We start from the raw sequence: 17,327 nt of genomic DNA on the forward strand, positions 1-17,327 counted from the left end.
TCACTGCTATCCCTACAACCACTATATAAGCCGGATACCTCTTAACAGTTCAAAGTATTTCGCTGTAAAGGTTTCAGGTTACAAAAATGAAGAGTTTATAGACCTCTTTGACAGTGTCTATTTATGAGTGGTGTTTAGTTTAAACCTTATATTTACAGTACATTGTCTTTGACAACATTACGAATCAAATTTGCAATGTAATGCAATAATTGTTGGGCACAAATGGGCCGTACATATAATTTACAGAAATGAAAATCACATAGATATGTCAAAATTCTAATATTTAACCGTACACTGCTGAAAATTATATAAATATAAGTAATAAGGAAACATTCTTTGAATATAATGATGCAATAATTTCAGTCAGGGCATGGTCAAATTTATCATACAGCCCTTTGGGCTTTACTGGATTTGACCACACCCTGACTTAATTATCATCTCAGAAATATTCAAAGAATGCTTTCTTATTCCTTATATATAAAGAGGAAAATAATATTCATTTTTGACTTTTTTGATGTATTTATAGCATTTTGCATCAGTTCAAAATCCTCTTTTGAAAATATTAGACCAGTCCCACTGATTTTGTGGTTGCAAAATTGAATAAATTTAATTTTAACATCACAAAGGGCCATGCCTAAATGAAGTAAATTTGGACGATTATCATTTAATAAGGCTTTGCTGTGACCTTGACCGCTTATGGAATTTTGCATTTGACAAGAGAAATATTCAATGCTACTGCAATGCCCTAACCTAAAAGCCGTCTATTTGGTTACATCTAAGCAAGATTTGCCTAGGCAAGAGAAGTTTAGTCTTTGAGGGCTGGGTGGTTGTGACCATTTTTTAAAAGATTGAATATCTTCAAATTTAAAAGCCAAAATTTAAAATATTTGGTAGTTATTTACAAAATAATACCTTAAAGCGGGACAATCGTATCTGAAAGTTGAAGGTAAATCCGATTGGTAATTTGTTGACCACCCAGCTATCTAAAATTGGATATTCAACGAGATCTACTATTAAAATCATATATGACCTATAGGTACCAAGTTCAAGGTCACAACAAACTCCAAAAGTACTCCATTTAAAAAAAGAGCAAACTAGGAATAAGGGGAGTAAGCCCCTGACTTTAACTTAAAAACTTACTTCAAGGTCTCTAAATATCCTTTGTTTATAGATAATTTGTGGATGATGTATGTACCAGATCTGGCTCTGATGGGGAAAATATGATCCAGACAAGATTTTACTCTTTGACCTTGATTTTTTTACCCAAAAACTTGCTTGAAGATCACTTCAAATACTTTGCCCGAAGGCACTCTGTGGTTGAAGCACGAGTCTCAGGGAGGGCTAAGGGGAGAGAGAATAAGCTCGACAAGAGACGTTTAGTTGGATAGACTGCATGATCACTACTGGGTGCCCCAAGAACCTTTCAACAATAACAATTGCTCAATTTATATGGATATTTCAAAAAAAATGTAAATGGTAAAATGCTTTCTTGGGGGTTTATTCAGGCTTTAAAAGGAGGTTAGTAATAACTGCAGAACTTTGGGTCCTGCTTATATATGCCTTTAAAATACCGGTACATTGTATTAGTCCAAAGTTGGCAGCAAAATGGTACCCAAAAACGAAGTTTTACCTAGTGGAAAAATTATCTTGTGTATTTCATGCCCCTTCTTTCTATTCTAGTTATTACTCCCCCCCCCCCCCCCCCCCCCAAAAACAACTTATAAGCAAGTAGATACGGTAAATGTATTAACTTGATTTTGCATTAATGCAAGCATAATGGAGAAGTAAATTCTTGGACTTATATTCAAAAGCACTATAGCAATGTTAGTTTTCCATATGACCAATACTATTATGCATAACTTCAAAGACCACATGACTAAAGTAGTTTGATGTTTTTAATCATGAGGTTTTTTTTACAACAATCAAACATGTAAATTAGAGTTCTTGTGGCAGCCTCTTCATTCCAACATCAAGACTACTTTACTTCCTTCTGACTTAATCAAGCTGAAATCAGAAATGCCCAGTTTTAATATCTCAAATCAAGTAACAATAAAATTGTTTTTTTTTACTTCAAACTTAGCAAAATGTGTCGAGGACTTGAGATTTTTTTTACTAATTGATGTCCACACTAAGTCTGATTTTTTTCTCTTTGCCATTATAATATGCATAAATTATAATAATTCTGATACCTTCTTGAAGCCAATGTCATCAGCATACTCTCTGAAGCACCTACGGCACATGTTTAAGCCATATTTCCTGATGAGACCATGTGTATTTTTACACACACGACTACAATAGAAAGAAAAATTATGCAATGAATCTGGAAAGCAAGATTCCTTATAAGTATCACTACACTGAGGACAGTATGTTATTCCATTTCTAGTATGTACATGTAAGTAGTGTATAGTACTACAGTACAATACATCATTGAAATCATACTGTGGTTTCATTAATATTCAAGGGTATCAATTTTCGTGGATAAAGTGAAAATCACAATTTCAAGGATACGTTACTTTGTGGCCAATGACCCTATCAATACAAAATGTTAATAGAAATTGCACTTCAATGAACATTTAATTTTGTGGATCAACTTAATAACGAAATCCACAAAAATTGGTATTCAACGAATATTGATGAAACCACAGTATACAGGTAACTAGAATAATATGCACCACAGTATGTGTCTACTAAAATAACCAAAGTACAATAATTATCAGTTATAAACTAAACCTTCAAAGGTTAAGACTCAAGGTTTTGAACGAAAAATAAGTGCCAGATATTTATAAATCTTAACAATGATTAAAAGTTTTAACATGCCACAACGTGATGATCAAAATGTACTTTTACTAAATATTATAATAACACAAGGTATTTAACTCCATATTTCATGGAGTGCTCCCTTCTAATTAAATTCTAACTTATAGATAATTTTTTTAACCTTTGTGTTCAAACATTGCAAAAATTATTATGTTGATCATCAACCAAAAAAAACAACAATTCAACAATTTATTTTACAGATGAAATCTTTAGGTGCGTGTCAGAAGCTAATTTAGGTATGGAGGCCCGTTCACGCTATATTAAATTCCTCAGTAAAACTTTCTTAAAATTTTAACTAACGAAATTTGCTTTGTTATAACATAATACTTGTACTTTCGGTATTATTTTCATAATCTGACTATACTTTTGTCACAGAATTTTACTGAAGTAATGTACGATTGAACCTCCATTCCTAAATTGAGCTCTCGATGTATATCACCTAAGTTTACCGATTTTATTGGATGCAATTGTTTTCCACTTGCTCGGATGATTAAAATTGAAAGTGAAGAGTTCGAGGAATGAGGCCATGTCGTACTTTGATTTAAATCGATCTTTTAGAAGACAAATACTTTGTTTACTTGCGACTTCAGGGGAGCATTTCATTTTGGCCTTTTTTAAACACATGTGCGGAGAAAATCGACCCATAAATTTTTATAAACAAATGTTTAATCATGAAGCAAACTATTCTCTTTTGAGAAGTGGACAATGTAGAGGTTGAGAAAATGATTTGAAAGCGGTTTAGTGGTGATTTGTTTGTGATATATGGATGCATTTATGTTTAAAATATAGAAATAATAGGTCTGTTACAAAAAATAAGTGAAACTGGAGTCGAAACATGGCTCGAAGTGTAAGCCGTCTTTGGTTTCGACATATACAGTCTTCGAAATTAAGCGGTAGCCCGATGACCGAGGCTAATAAAATCACGAGCGGGCTACCAAATATTATTTTTGCGCATGCCCGATGGGCTAGTACGTTGTTTTCGGCGGTAATTGAAATTATGATACCATTTTTGAGTCGGCTCGCGAAGCAAGCGAGTCCTTGTTATCATAGCCGTTTCTGCGAATATTTTGCACTACATTATTCATGCGCTAATGAAAATAGTGCATGCATTAACATCTTTTGTTTGCGTGATTGTCAATTTGAAATGCTTTTGAAAAGTTTTTCTTGATGTTTACAAAATAAAACAAATCAAAGTAGTTTTTGTTCAATCGCCGCCCATGAATCCAACAACTTACACGGGGAAAACCTTGTTCCACATTAAGCATAAAATCTATTTTTAGAAAAACCCAGCTCGCGAAGCAAGAAGACCCTTTCTATCATCGGATCTCTTGGAGTGGATTTTGAGTACAAACGTGAATTCATAATGGGCGATATAATGCAAATAGCTCTTGTTTCTTCGTCATTGAAACATACTGGTCCTTTGTCTCTATCCTACGATATTATGCATTGCCAGTCTGGCAGCATTGCCAGTCTATCATTGACAACGTGTTGAATCAAAGTACTGAAAGTACGGAGATGAGTTGATAATCAGGAATCAGATATTTATTGACCCATTTCTGCTTTTAACATGCAGAATTTGAAATAATCATGAATTCAGTATAGAAGTTTCTTATTATCACTGGCTACAACATATCAAAGATAAAAAAAATCATGAATCGTGAAAGGTAATTTTTTTTAATAAAAAGGATAACTAAATATTAATATCATATAATTTAATATGATAAGTCATTTTTTGTCAAGTTGTTTTTATTGTTCTTGATTTGGGCTAATAAAATTTTGTTTGGGCTACCAGATTTTGTAACCTCACTTGCCCTATGGGCTTGTAGTAAAAAAAGGTAAGCGCAAAGACTGCATATACACGTTTTCCAGAATCAAAATATGAGGGCTTGCGAAGAGAAGTGGATGTAGGCTATGCCTGTCCACTTCTCAAAAGAGAATAGAAGCAAACATGTCAGAGTACTTGACACAGTAATAAACATGATGCGCCTTTCCTCAAGAAAAACGTTATCCGAGTTGAACAAAAAATGAGTCCCATTTGGTAGGTAAAATAGGTATACCGTTTAGGCATTTAACCACCAAATGGGACTCCAACCACCAAACGGGGGTTGGTGCTCAACCTGTTAAATATTATTCGGCGATTGGTCCCATCTGTTTGAGTTTTATAGCAAACATAATGCAATTGCAATACCCAGAGGGAGGGTGTCCAAGAAATTTGGAGTAGTTATCATGTGTAATTTTACTTCGGTCTTAATTTTATCGCAGAAACAAATGCCTGTACCTTACGGTGTGAAACCGTACTACAACATACAGTTATGAATTATAATTTTCATGCCAATAAATTTGAAAATACTTTCATTCTTCGTTAAATCATTAACTTTGATAAGCCATAAAGATTTGTTCCGTTGCTAATCTTCTAGATATAAATAGCACAGAACAAAACAAAATATAATGCATTAGTTGCATCAAGTTGTGAACACGTGCGCCAACAAGCCTATCGATTCAACGCAAGAATACCGTTGTACATTGACAGAATGATGTCAGTAAGACTTGTTTAAGAATGGAATGAATATTGTAGTCTTATAACTCTATTAAAAGTTTTAACATACCAGTATCGTGAGCCTGGTCCGTATTTTTTCGGGTGAGAATTCCAAATGTTGGCAAACCCCATGATGGCTGCAGAGAAAGAGGGCGCATGTGCGTAGTTTCGAATTCTTAATCGAGAAAAGGGGAGTCTAAATACCCAAAAGTCATTTGTACACTCAAAAGAAATTCTTCGATAGCTAGTTTAATCTAAATTTTATTTGACCTTTTCTGTTTATTCCAATCATATTCTTTTTCATAATTTGATAATGAATATAAGTTATTAAGAGTTTTATGTCATTTTCATTTTGTATAATTATGCAAACCCTGGTTGCTTCCCATCATTGCCTCACTGATGATGTTAGTTGGTATTTTAATTACCTGTAATTTATTTTTTATCAAACTTTCAGTACACTAACATTTAAAAAAAAAAAAAGATAGGAAATACAAATTTATCTTTGATCAAATTTTATTTAATTTCAAAAACAAATATCATTTAATAAGAAAAATCTTTAGTAATAATGAACATTTCTCACTGCAAACATATCAACAGCTACATGTACGTGTATTTAGTTAACTACAATATACCATTGATTTATAAAATATGTAGAGAATAACATTTGAACAGCATTGGTTGATATTTATCGTAAAAATCACCATAATGAGAGTAATTACCATTAGATTGTTCAAATACAAAAAAGAAAATCAGAATTTAATTTGTTTAAACAAATAGTGTTTAGAAATCCATGTAAACTGATTATTGTATCTATATCGGCAAACAGATTCTGTAAAAAAAATCTGTAATAATATCAAATTGAATAGAATGTTTTCATTTTCAAAAGGTTTCACAAAAAAAAAATGTTGATTTGACATGTAAGGTAAACGAAATGGTGAACAATTCAATACGTACATTATCATAGCATCAGAACAGAACATTAAAATTAATCTACATTTACTTGCATCCTTTATATATTATGTATCCAGTTTGGAAAGACATTGAATAGATAATAACCATGGAAGAAAGATATGCACTACACAGTTGAAGCTGCAAGTTATTATATAAATCAATCATGGTTTCATTCAGTGAATGTAATTTGATACCTATTCCACAGATGGGCAATGAATCAATAGGCCATGTCCATAAAGAACAAATAACGGCTCTCATTTACTAGCTATCTACTGTTATCACAGTAAATGCACCAAATCCCTCATGTATACTGGGATAAATTCAATACAGAATTCTTCTTTCATCCTCTGGCACCTCAAATATTAATTTGTCTCTTTCTTAATTGCCTAAACCAGTTTCCATTTCTTTGGAATTTTGTAGATTTTCTAAATATAATTGACAAATTATTATTCTTAAAAAAATTGTGCCTTTTCCAAGAAATAAAGGGATTGTTATGCACATGAGTTTTCTATACATTCATGCTCGTTAATAATAGGGCATTTTATATGAATTTCAATCCTGTTATCAGATAGAAGATCTACAATGTACTCAAAAACAGTTGGGGAAAAAAATGCATCGAAAATATCCTTGTTGACTAAATATGAAAAACAGTGATCGATGTAAAGCACTTGTATAATAATTTGCATTGAAGCTGTGGATTTCTTCTAATATACATGTAATGTTAAATCTAAAGCTTTCTCATATAAATAGCATCACTTGTTCACACCCACGCATGTCATACTGGTATCTAACTCTACCTAGAGTGTCTTCTGTAAAATGAACTTGTGCTTGATATGAACTCCACTTTATCACACACATATAAATAAAAGAAATAAATAACATAACCAGTGTTTCTACAGTAACACTCGGCTGTAAAGCCGTCGTAATGTCAAAAAAAAAAAATCACAACTGTATAAAATCAGAGAAAAACACTGTAATACTCTCTCCAACATCCATTCACAAAATCACAGTAAATTGCACTCTCCTTTTGGAACCCCTCAAGAAGTCTTTAGTCGCTAGTTTTCTGATTCGTCGTGGGAGCTGGTGCTGTCTTGTCTGTCGGCTTCAGGGGCCTCATGAGGGCAATATTCGGCACTTGCGTAATTCTCAGAACTGTGGGACTGGTGCATGCTGGGTCTGGGCTGGTGGGAAAGGCCAGAAGAACTCGGTCCAGGGGGCTGCGGACTGGCAGAGCGTGGTATACTGTTGTTGTTTGAAGGATTAGTCATCTCCGCCGGGCATTCAAAGTGAACACAGTGGAACACCTTACCACGAGAAAAAAAAAAATTACAGTCTATCATTAAATCAATTTTAATCTTATTTAAAATTAAAATTTGACAATATAGTTACTCCCCCTTGCAACAAATACTTCCCTGCCACATTAAATCATAAAATTTTTGGCTTAAGAACTAATGCATTCATTTATTTAACTGTACGTGATATTTGCTTTTTTTGTTTAGTGATTCATATAGATTATGGATCAGGAATAAATAAATGATACGATGACTATATAAACAAAACACTAAGATCTTGTGAAACTTGCCTGATTCACATGATTTACATGTACATGTATATCAATTCTTTAGAGAACACCATTTAATAAGTATAACTTACCTCATTTGCTGTATTATGGGTTCCGACAATTTTGACAAAAGTTACAGGCCTCTTCTCAAATTTGATAACTTGCCATGACCTGTAAAATTTGTAATAAAAATTTAATATTCACATTGCGCATTAACATTATATAAATTATCCAATTTCACTGGTATGTTCTGGTACAATATTTGTTAATGCCCCACTCACTTGCACTGTTCCTTGCGTTTGTCTGCCAGCAAGTACCACGACTTCTGATCGGTGGAGACCTCTACATAATAACTGTAACTTCTGTCATCACAATCCCATAGCAGCAGTCTGAAATGCCAGGATAATCAGTGATTTAGGGAACATGCATAAAACAATCCTTTGTATTAACTATAAACATCATTAAAATAGTGATTATGTCAAAGGGCCCCACTTTTAGTATTGGACAATATGATGGAAGGAACTAGTAAACTGATCTATGATACTCTACCGACTACCAGGAGTTTTTTCTTTGAAAAAATAGTAATTACATTATACATCTGTATTTATTACATACTTAGTACAAATGTAATAAATACAGGTTTTTTGCTTATGTGATACAGATGACATCCCAAAATTCATATCGGCCTCCGGGGCTGATACAGGTTATCAGCCCTAGGGCTGATACGGATTCGTATCACACCCGTGCGGAACTCCTCTGTCTTTTTCCGTTTCTGCGTGTTAACAGACGAAAATATAAAATATTTCTTACAGTCAACATTTTTAAATGCAGATGAAAACTTTAGTTTAAGAGCACTTAATTTCAAAACACGAGGAAATTCCGGTTCTGTAGCTGCATGTTTGGTAAAACAATAAGATTTCATATTTTCATTTTAATACATGTACAGACTACAGTGTACTAGCTTTCAAATAATATATAAAATCAATTTGTTTAAGTTGAAGCTTTTTAAAAATTTTATTACTAAGTATGTAATAAATATAATAATAAATACCCTTTTCCATATCACAGCCTGTATCAGCCCTCGACCAATATCATCCCTCGGGCCTTTGGCCCTCGGGCTGATATTGGAGTCTCGGGCTGATACTGGCTGTGATATGGAAAAGGGTATGTATTATTCTCTATGTAGCTCTTAATGAAGAGTTAAGCTATGCCCAAATAAATCTTTATCATATAATCAGAGTGAAAGTCATATCCCTTATTGCACAGTCCCAGCATTGAAGCAAACTTCCACCCCCCTTCAATGTTCAAAATTTGATTTTACACAAACCAACTACAACTGTGAGAGTGTCTTACCTCATTGAGTCTATGATGTATGGTTGGGCCAGCTGGACGATGATGGCCCCACTCCCCAGCTGGTGACAGGTGTAGCCCGAGTCCCAGTCGTAGTGACGGGTGTCCCCGTTTATCAAGGCGTTTCGACTCCGGCTCACTCCCTCTATCACACAAGCACCTGCCCCTATAGTGGCTACATTTTCAGAGGGAACTGAAAAATAAATGAAATTGTTATTCATGGGCTGGGATTTGTTGGGGGTTTTTTAAAATAAAAAACAATTAACTTGCAAAAAGTACATGTTGCTGCATTAAGATCAGTCAATCGTGATACAGATCAAGGGGAGACAAAATGTGATGCAATGACAGGATAAAATCAAGAACATTAACAGGATAGCCATGTATAACACTTATTGTCTAGACTGTCTTAATCATGAGTAAACGTGGCAATGATACTTACCAACTAAACCTTGCTCCAGCACAAATGGTTTATTGATGAATAGGCAATCAAAAGAAACGAGGTGAAACACTCTGTTGACAGTGTTATGAGTTCCTACTACTCTTACATATCTGAAATGAAAACATCAGTTCATCTTTAAACAATTCAGCAGAAAAGGAAATAAAAAATTCAACAATTAATAAGTAGATTTATGTTTGCCTAGATGCAAAAATTAAATATAATTGTGCATAACTCTATCAAATAAAAGGTATACTAAACTTCTTGGTACATGTCTCCTTATCCTTTACTATTACAGTACATGTTTTCACTAACTGTACAATAAAATCTATTCTTGATTAATTCACCGGCACTCCCCTTCTTCATTTTTTATAAATGAAAAATATGTACATGTACTGGTACATTCTAAATGTTCCATTAATTCAACTAGCATAGAGGGTTAGATGAGTGTTTTTTTCTATTTTTTTGGAAAAAACTAAGATGGAAGGGTGTATACTTAGCAAGATTCTTCGAGACTGAAAATTTTTGACGGACGTCTCTTCAGAAGAAGCGTCCGTCAAAAATTTTCAGTCTCAACGAATCTCGCTGAGATTAGGAAGGGTGTTGCAAGGTGATTTACTCCCAACCACTGGAAGTCAATAGTCTGAAAAGAGGTTCCCACCTGACAACTCTTGGTTGGAAGTAGAGTGTCTGCCAGGATCGACACAGGTAGCGGCTGTGGTCTACAACTCTCTCATAGTCCTTGTCATCCATGGAAACCTCCAGGTAGTATGAGTAAGACCTATTTATAGAATAATACAATTTAAGCACTCCCTAGACACAACATCATTAGAATGACCTAAAGATTAGAAATTCAAAGTATAAAATATCAATAAAACAATTTTTCCTACACACATTTAAGCCATGATTAACAAACTCGTTCTTTAATTTGTATAGAAGAAAAACGAATTATAAATAGATTAATTCATTTTATGCAATGCAATTCTTCTCTAGTTCTTCTACATCTATGTGTATTTCTCATTCGTATCTATGAAAATAAACAATACCTCATATCCCTGTCCCAAAGCAGAAGTTTGATACAGTTTATGATGTATGGGCTTGCTAGTTTGACCACCACACCCTGTCCAAAGTTATCATCGATTGGGTGGCGGGTGAAGCCCCGGTCAAGGTCATAGTTCTGGGAGTCACCGTCCAGAAGTGAGTTCTTCATCTCTCCTCGTATCACCTGGGCTCCATAGCGCTGTGTTGCTACATTTGTCTCTGGAACTATAAACAACATTTCAATTAAAGCTAAATATTCAATAACCTGTTGATAGATTTTTTTCCTTCTCTGGAATTCTTGATTTTCAGTTCATTCTACTTTTATGGTAGATAGCATTTACAAGATTCTTTACTAAAAATTCTTTTTAAAAAAAATTAAATATGCAATGTTTCAATGCATGCTCTTAGTTGGAAGTTTCATAGAAATATCCTGAACAATTATGGAAGGGAAAAAAAGTTGATGTTATAGAGAAGGTCAGGGTCAGAAAATTATGACACAGTTGAATTGCTTATACTCATTTTTATTTTTGTTTTGAAGATAATCCTGGAAGAGTTTCTTTGCAACTGGGCTAATTAAAGGAAAGTGTAATTGACAAACAGAGGACAGAAGGAAGTACACTGTAAGATGAACATAAACACTTTATGCCCCAGCTAATACATGGAGGCCAGGAGGGGCATAAAAATCAGAATATTAATAATGCTGCTAAGCTTAGTCAAATCTTAAACAATGAAAAAACTACTTTCATACTATGTAAACTTACTTAATGATCCTCTGTAATTAAGCTCCATATCTCGACTTTCAGTCTGAAGTTTAATGGCATCCAAAATGGAGTCTGGTGATACAAGGCTGGTTGGTCTGACCACATTCAGCAGGTCATTCATGCTCATCAGTGGTAACCTGATGCATTCTAGAATTGGACTCGGGTCTTGTCCTTGATTGTGTTCTGTCCACTTGACCACTGCATTGAATATCGTATTTTCTGGTGCACAAAATGAATCCCTAGATATCAACTCTTTAATAGAGCTCTGAAAAAAAACCAAATGGATAGTTACTCTCATGTCAGATTTCCTAGAATTTTATTATTTATACATTATTAGATATTGATATACATTTACATGAAACTTTCTTATATGTACTTTTTAATTTCTCTTTATCACAATTTTTTTTAACATGTACAAATTAAGGTTGAAAACATCAGATGTAAAAAAATATTTAAAAGAAACTCACCTGAGATAAGGTAAAAAATGTTTCATTCACTAGAATCTCCTGGGCGTTTTTGTCTATGAATTCCTTGCACACTTGGCACAGGGATGTAAGATGGTACATGTTTGCAATGTCATAAATCAAACACACATTTGAAATGTTCAAAATCGCCTTCAAATAGTCAGAAATGGCAGATTCAAGATCCACAAAACCATAACGATGAGACATTCCCAATATGTCCAACAGATTTTCATCCTGTAAATAAATAATTGTCATTAAGTTTCATAAAAACTCTTTTCAAGATGAATTGAACCTTCAAATTGTTTTCTATATCTCGAATATTTTCACATGCATGTATTTCTTTTCTTATGAAAATTAAACCCAAAGGCAAGAAATGGTTTGTTTAATCTCAAATAAAATTAATTTTTAATCTTTGAACTTTTAGTTGTTTATAACTTAAAATATACATCTTTCTGGGTCATACAGCATGTTTGCTACCGACCTGAGTGAACGTGTTCATTTCAGGACACATCAGCTCTCTTACCTTAATTTCTAGCAGGTTAAGACGACCACTGTACATGTACTTCAACAGGATGCCGAATGCTGAGGCTGATGTATCCTTCAGTTCGATCTGTGTAGTTCCTGGCTGGGACTCCTTCATCCCACCATATAGAAGAGCTCTGCACAACAGATGAGGAGGGATACACACATGTAATTTTGACATTTGTGAATATTCAATGATAATACATGTATTGGAGAAAAGAGGAAAAAGGTTTTATTTCCTTTAAGCCAAAATTATTAATCATAACAATTATCATATTATTGATAAATACACATACAAGAACAATGTTTAGGATTCTTCCTTTCCCTTATAACCATAATATTTTTAATATTTATTGATTAAAATTAATAATTTTCATGATTCTGAACAATTAATGTTTTAGTTTTTTTGTCTTCCATTGGTTTACCTAAAATATTCAGATCTAGTTGCCAAGATGACTTTGTGTGCAGGAAATGCCACATTTTCCACCATAAGCGTGATATCACTGTAATCTGAGTTGTCCACTAAATCACTAAGATTGTCCGACAGGAAGGACACATGGTCAACTATTCCAGCTGGTGGTGGTGATCGTAAATGCCGATGGTCACACATCTTTGACAAAATTTATTTCATGGTACACTAAAACATAAAAATGAAGTCTTCTACATATTTCATTTTAGTTGTGGATGATTTTAAGTTCTGTCCATAGTCTATACTCTGTCCCAAGATATTTTGGATTCACGTTTGGACGATTTTTAATAAAAATACACTTACCTGTGAAAGAAGTGCAATTGAAATAGTTGAAAGGGATATTTTCCAAGATAATTTCATTGACACATTATCATCTTTCACTCGGAAAAATTCACAGGAACGAAAACAGATTCCTTACGGAGATTTATAATGGGGAATGTTTACATCTTTTCTCCATTCGGAATACACTCGGAATACATCGCGCAATATTTCAACGTTATCATCCGGGCTTGCTGCAATGCAAAATCTCCGTAGACATAACATTTTTTAGCATTGTATTGAAACCTGATAAGCTAACAGGGGCGTTTTGACTGAGAAATCTTGGAAATTTTTCATACTTTTGAATGAACATCGTTTGGATCCTGAGGTATTTATAAATATCAAACAATTAAGCCAAACGTGAATCCAAAATATCTTGGGACAGAGTATAATTCTAAAGAATGTGTTTTGACACTAACGAAATTGTTAGATTAGGACAAATACTTTTCATTAATTTCATATTTTATGTGTGTTTTTGTGAAAAATTTTCCCCTCTTATTACCGGTTGTGCACAAAACCACGCTTGGGCAAGTTAAAACATATTATGTGTTGACACTGTAAGATGATGGCCTAAAACATGTATAGGCCTAATCAGCTGCTAATGGCTGACATCAGTGTTTTATGTTAATTAAGTCATCCAATAAACCAAATGCAAAGTATAAATACGGCAAAATGTTCAATCTCTCACTTTTCAAATAAAAATTACACCAAAAAGTTATGCTACTTTTATGGTTTTATGTTGTTTTTGAAATATACAGCCATTCTCCAGAAATGGTTCCAATTATGATATAATGTTGTCGCCAGCATTCATCACAAAATTATTATTTGCCGTTTAATGTATTTGGCTGATACTTTTCTCAGGAGATATCTACAGTAAAAATTACAAATTTTGATACCAAACAACATGCATTTGAAGTGTCAAATAATGTCAAATTATTTCAATAAAAAATCGGTTTGTGTATTTTTCAGCATGTCGCACGTGAATATTTCAATTTTACTACAATACTAAATAGCATTACGGTGATGAAAGAGACAATTAAAACTCATTTTTTATTTCAGCATCACATAGCGTGTTTTGTCAGTAAACACATGTTGATAACAATCTTTTCTTTCTTTTTTCCCCCCGATTGATATATTGTCGCTGAAACAGTCCTGATTTCCGTAACACGTGTTTGACTTAAAAGTAAGCGATGATATTCAAAACAATATCTATTGATATTATAGTAATTGAATGTCATAGGCATATTAAAAGAAAAATATATACAATTTACAGTCGAAAATCTATGTGTTTTTTTAATCATCGATTATAAAATTGAAAATTGAGTTTGACGCATTTCAAAGCCTGACTTCCGTAACGCCATTTTCAACTAAATTCATGGCATTTGAAAAACTTATTCATGATGCCTTTGGAGAACACAGTGTTCCAAAGCTATCTATCATCATCTGTAGAAAGATAATGTAATAGCATGGTACAGTGAGAGGAAAATTTACTAAAACCCCTGACCGGCGTAACGTATGACATCCGTAACAGTATTTTCAATCAGTGATATATGGCTCGGTTTTCCATCGATAATAATTTGGATTGTTCAGCGAAACAGAACATAAGTTTAGAAAGTAAAGGAACCTTGATATTCTTAACTGAAGCAATAAATATTTTGATACAAAGTGCATTTTTGAGAAAAATATGATGTGAGTGTGCTAAACTATCGAAAAAATATGAATCATTATGTGTAGATTTATCTGTTTTAGTTTATTTTTATTTGCAAGAGATATATCAGTTGCAGATTAAAACCAATTCACCTAAGACAATTTATCATTTGACAATATTTTTTTAAACATTTGCTGCAGCGTTATGGATATCAGGGGAAAAAACAGATTTGGCATCTGTTCATTCCAGTGCTTCTTATGTATATTTTCCACGACGGATAATCTATTCTTATGTTTTAAAATCAACAAAGTGGTCATTTTTCATGTAATATTAGCATAATATGCTATTTATACTTTACTCTATTGAAATATAGTGCATCAAGCTTATTGTTTTCTACAACATGTGATTTGATAAAAAAAAATATCAGGTGACCAAAATATATTTGGCTTTTCAAGGTTGTATTAATATGCATGCAGGCTTATATCGAAATGGTATTATTCCCGGATCAGAATATTTGATAAATACTCTGTTCATGATTTTTTTTTTCTAAACATGATTAGTTACGGATGTCAGTTTTTTTTAAGAACTAATACCCAAAATTTAAACTAGTAAGAGTTTATATATATATACTTGCGAAAAACAGACCTTATTTAGTTGACTTATTAGTAACAATACATATACATATGTATATATATGCATTAATACATTATATGCGTATATACATTAATGCAAAGCAGGCAAACATGGAGAAACATAAGTGAAAATCCGAAAAAGGGGAGATGTGGATTCAGTCAACCCATTATTTTAATGGGGATAAGACCCCAGTTCCTCCAAATAAAAAAGGAAGTTTAGGAAAATATAACCAATAAATTTCATGACTATTTAAAACATCATAGGAGTAGATATTTGTGAAATTATAATCTCTGACATCCGTAACGAACCATCCAAGCTTTTTATCAAATATAAAAAGACAACTGATTTATATGTTTGACTTTTTACCGGTATATTTCATAACTGTGTTTGGTACATCCATCAGAGGGTGCAATTTTAACACAATTGGGTATTTCACTATTTTAGACAGATATTTCATGTCAACATTTTTAAATTTAAGTAATGTTGATTACATACTAATTAAAGGAAAGAAATTTTTTTAAAAAGCGTGCTTATTAAGTTAAAAATGTATTTCCTACAATGAATAACCTGTATTTGATTTTTACTCTCTAATATTTGGTTGTAAAATGTATTGGAAAAAATAATCTCCATGAAAAAGGTCATTTGCTAACTTCCGTAACTTTGGGGCATTATCTTTAAAAATCCCTCTGACATCAATTTGAGATGTACAATTTCTCAACATCTCTATATTAATGTTCTGTTGTTTCAATATTTTAATTAAAATCATTGAACATATGAAATTGTTCCTAGTTTACATTTGAATTTGAATGAAAGATGATGCATTATTTTCTTTTTTATTGTTGAAAATAAAGATTTTCTTAAAATAAAGATATTTTTGAAAATATGTCCCCCTTAAATTTAAATTCTTCATGATTCTGTCAAATATGTCATTCGTAATCAATATGATATCAAACAAAGTGGCTAGTGATGTTTACTGTTATTGTACAGGCCGAGGATTAGTTGCATTAGTTCACTTCTGACTTCCGTAACAGGGTTTTTAATATGGTATTCAAAATCAAATATTTCGTGAACGAAGAAATTTTGGTGAGTCAAATTTCATAATTATATCGGCGAATAGTTGTACTTCAATATTATTACAATTAAAACACGAATATCAAAAGTTCATTTTTCACTGAAAGCAATCCCATATTTGGAACCATTTCTGGAGAATGGCTGATATCATGTTGATGATTGTAAACAGTGTGACATGTAAGCTACATATGAAGCTACAAGAGTACCTCCTCATGCCCTGACAGCGCTTACCTGTCATTCGTGGGGCATTTTATCAAAAAACTGTTCACATGTCACATTTTAAGTGTCGGAGTTGAACTTGATATTTCTTTTTTTTTTTTGATTTTTTGAAATTGTGATTAATCAACATATCAATCAAGTTAAAAACAGACTTAAATAACAAACCCTGTATTCGTCTGTATCAAATACAGAAATCTAAAGCAACTATTCACTTACCTTACAATACTTGACTACTCATAACAAATCATTCCTGCGGACAATACGCAGTAGATTTAAAGTTAAACTTGAAAAGTCACGAAGCGTCAGTAGGCCTATCCGACATGTTTATTTTTTGTAAAACGGTATAACTAATCACCGAAATGTGACAACAAACGTAAAAGAAATTCAAATGATTTTTTTTTGGGGGGGGGGGCATCTCCTTTTTCAAACCAATATTTTTTGGTTTAAGACCTAACTTTATTTAGTTTGTAATTTTAAAATATTAAATAAATATATTTTTTTAATATCTCAGTTTTAATTTTATATCTGGC

General features: G+C 32.8%; 1 protein-coding gene across 1 annotated transcript; it reads right to left on the minus strand.

The window, feature by feature from the left end:
* Window positions 1-5,833: 5,833 nt before the first annotated feature.
* On the minus strand, window positions 5,834-17,149 carry LOC105322422 (BTB/POZ domain-containing protein 9). The gene is made up of 12 exons (XM_011421136.4): window positions 17,014-17,149; window positions 12,865-13,076; window positions 12,441-12,576; window positions 11,921-12,151; window positions 11,454-11,718; window positions 10,698-10,917; window positions 10,313-10,432; window positions 9,655-9,764; window positions 9,219-9,408; window positions 8,147-8,254; window positions 7,958-8,036; window positions 5,834-7,608 (listed from the first exon to the last, which is right to left on the minus strand). The coding sequence occupies exons 2-12, from the start codon at window positions 13,047-13,049 to the stop codon at window positions 7,360-7,362; spliced, it is 1,893 nt and encodes a 630-aa protein (XP_011419438.1). The 5' UTR covers window positions 13,050-13,076; window positions 17,014-17,149; the 3' UTR covers window positions 5,834-7,359.
* Window positions 17,150-17,327: the final 178 nt, after the last annotated feature.

Source organism: Magallana gigas, chromosome 6 (genome assembly GCF_963853765.1).
Source record: "Magallana gigas chromosome 6, xbMagGiga1.1, whole genome shotgun sequence".
Lineage (NCBI taxonomy): Eukaryota > Metazoa > Mollusca > Bivalvia > Ostreida > Ostreidae > Magallana > Magallana gigas.

Bases quoted from the DNA above. Each gene is read 5' to 3' on its own strand.
- LOC105322422 (XM_011421136.4), bottom strand. From the start codon at position 13,049: ATGTGTGACCATCGGCATTTACGATCACCACCACCAGCTGGAATAGTT. The intron at 12,577-12,864 runs GTAAACCAATGG...TCTGTTGTGCAG, and splicing joins ACTAGATCTGAATATTTTAG to AGCTCTTCTATATGGTGGGA. The intron at 9,765-10,312 runs GTGGGAACCTCT...TTTTCATTTCAG, and splicing joins TTCCAACCAAGAGTTGTCAG to ATATGTAAGAGTAGTAGGAA.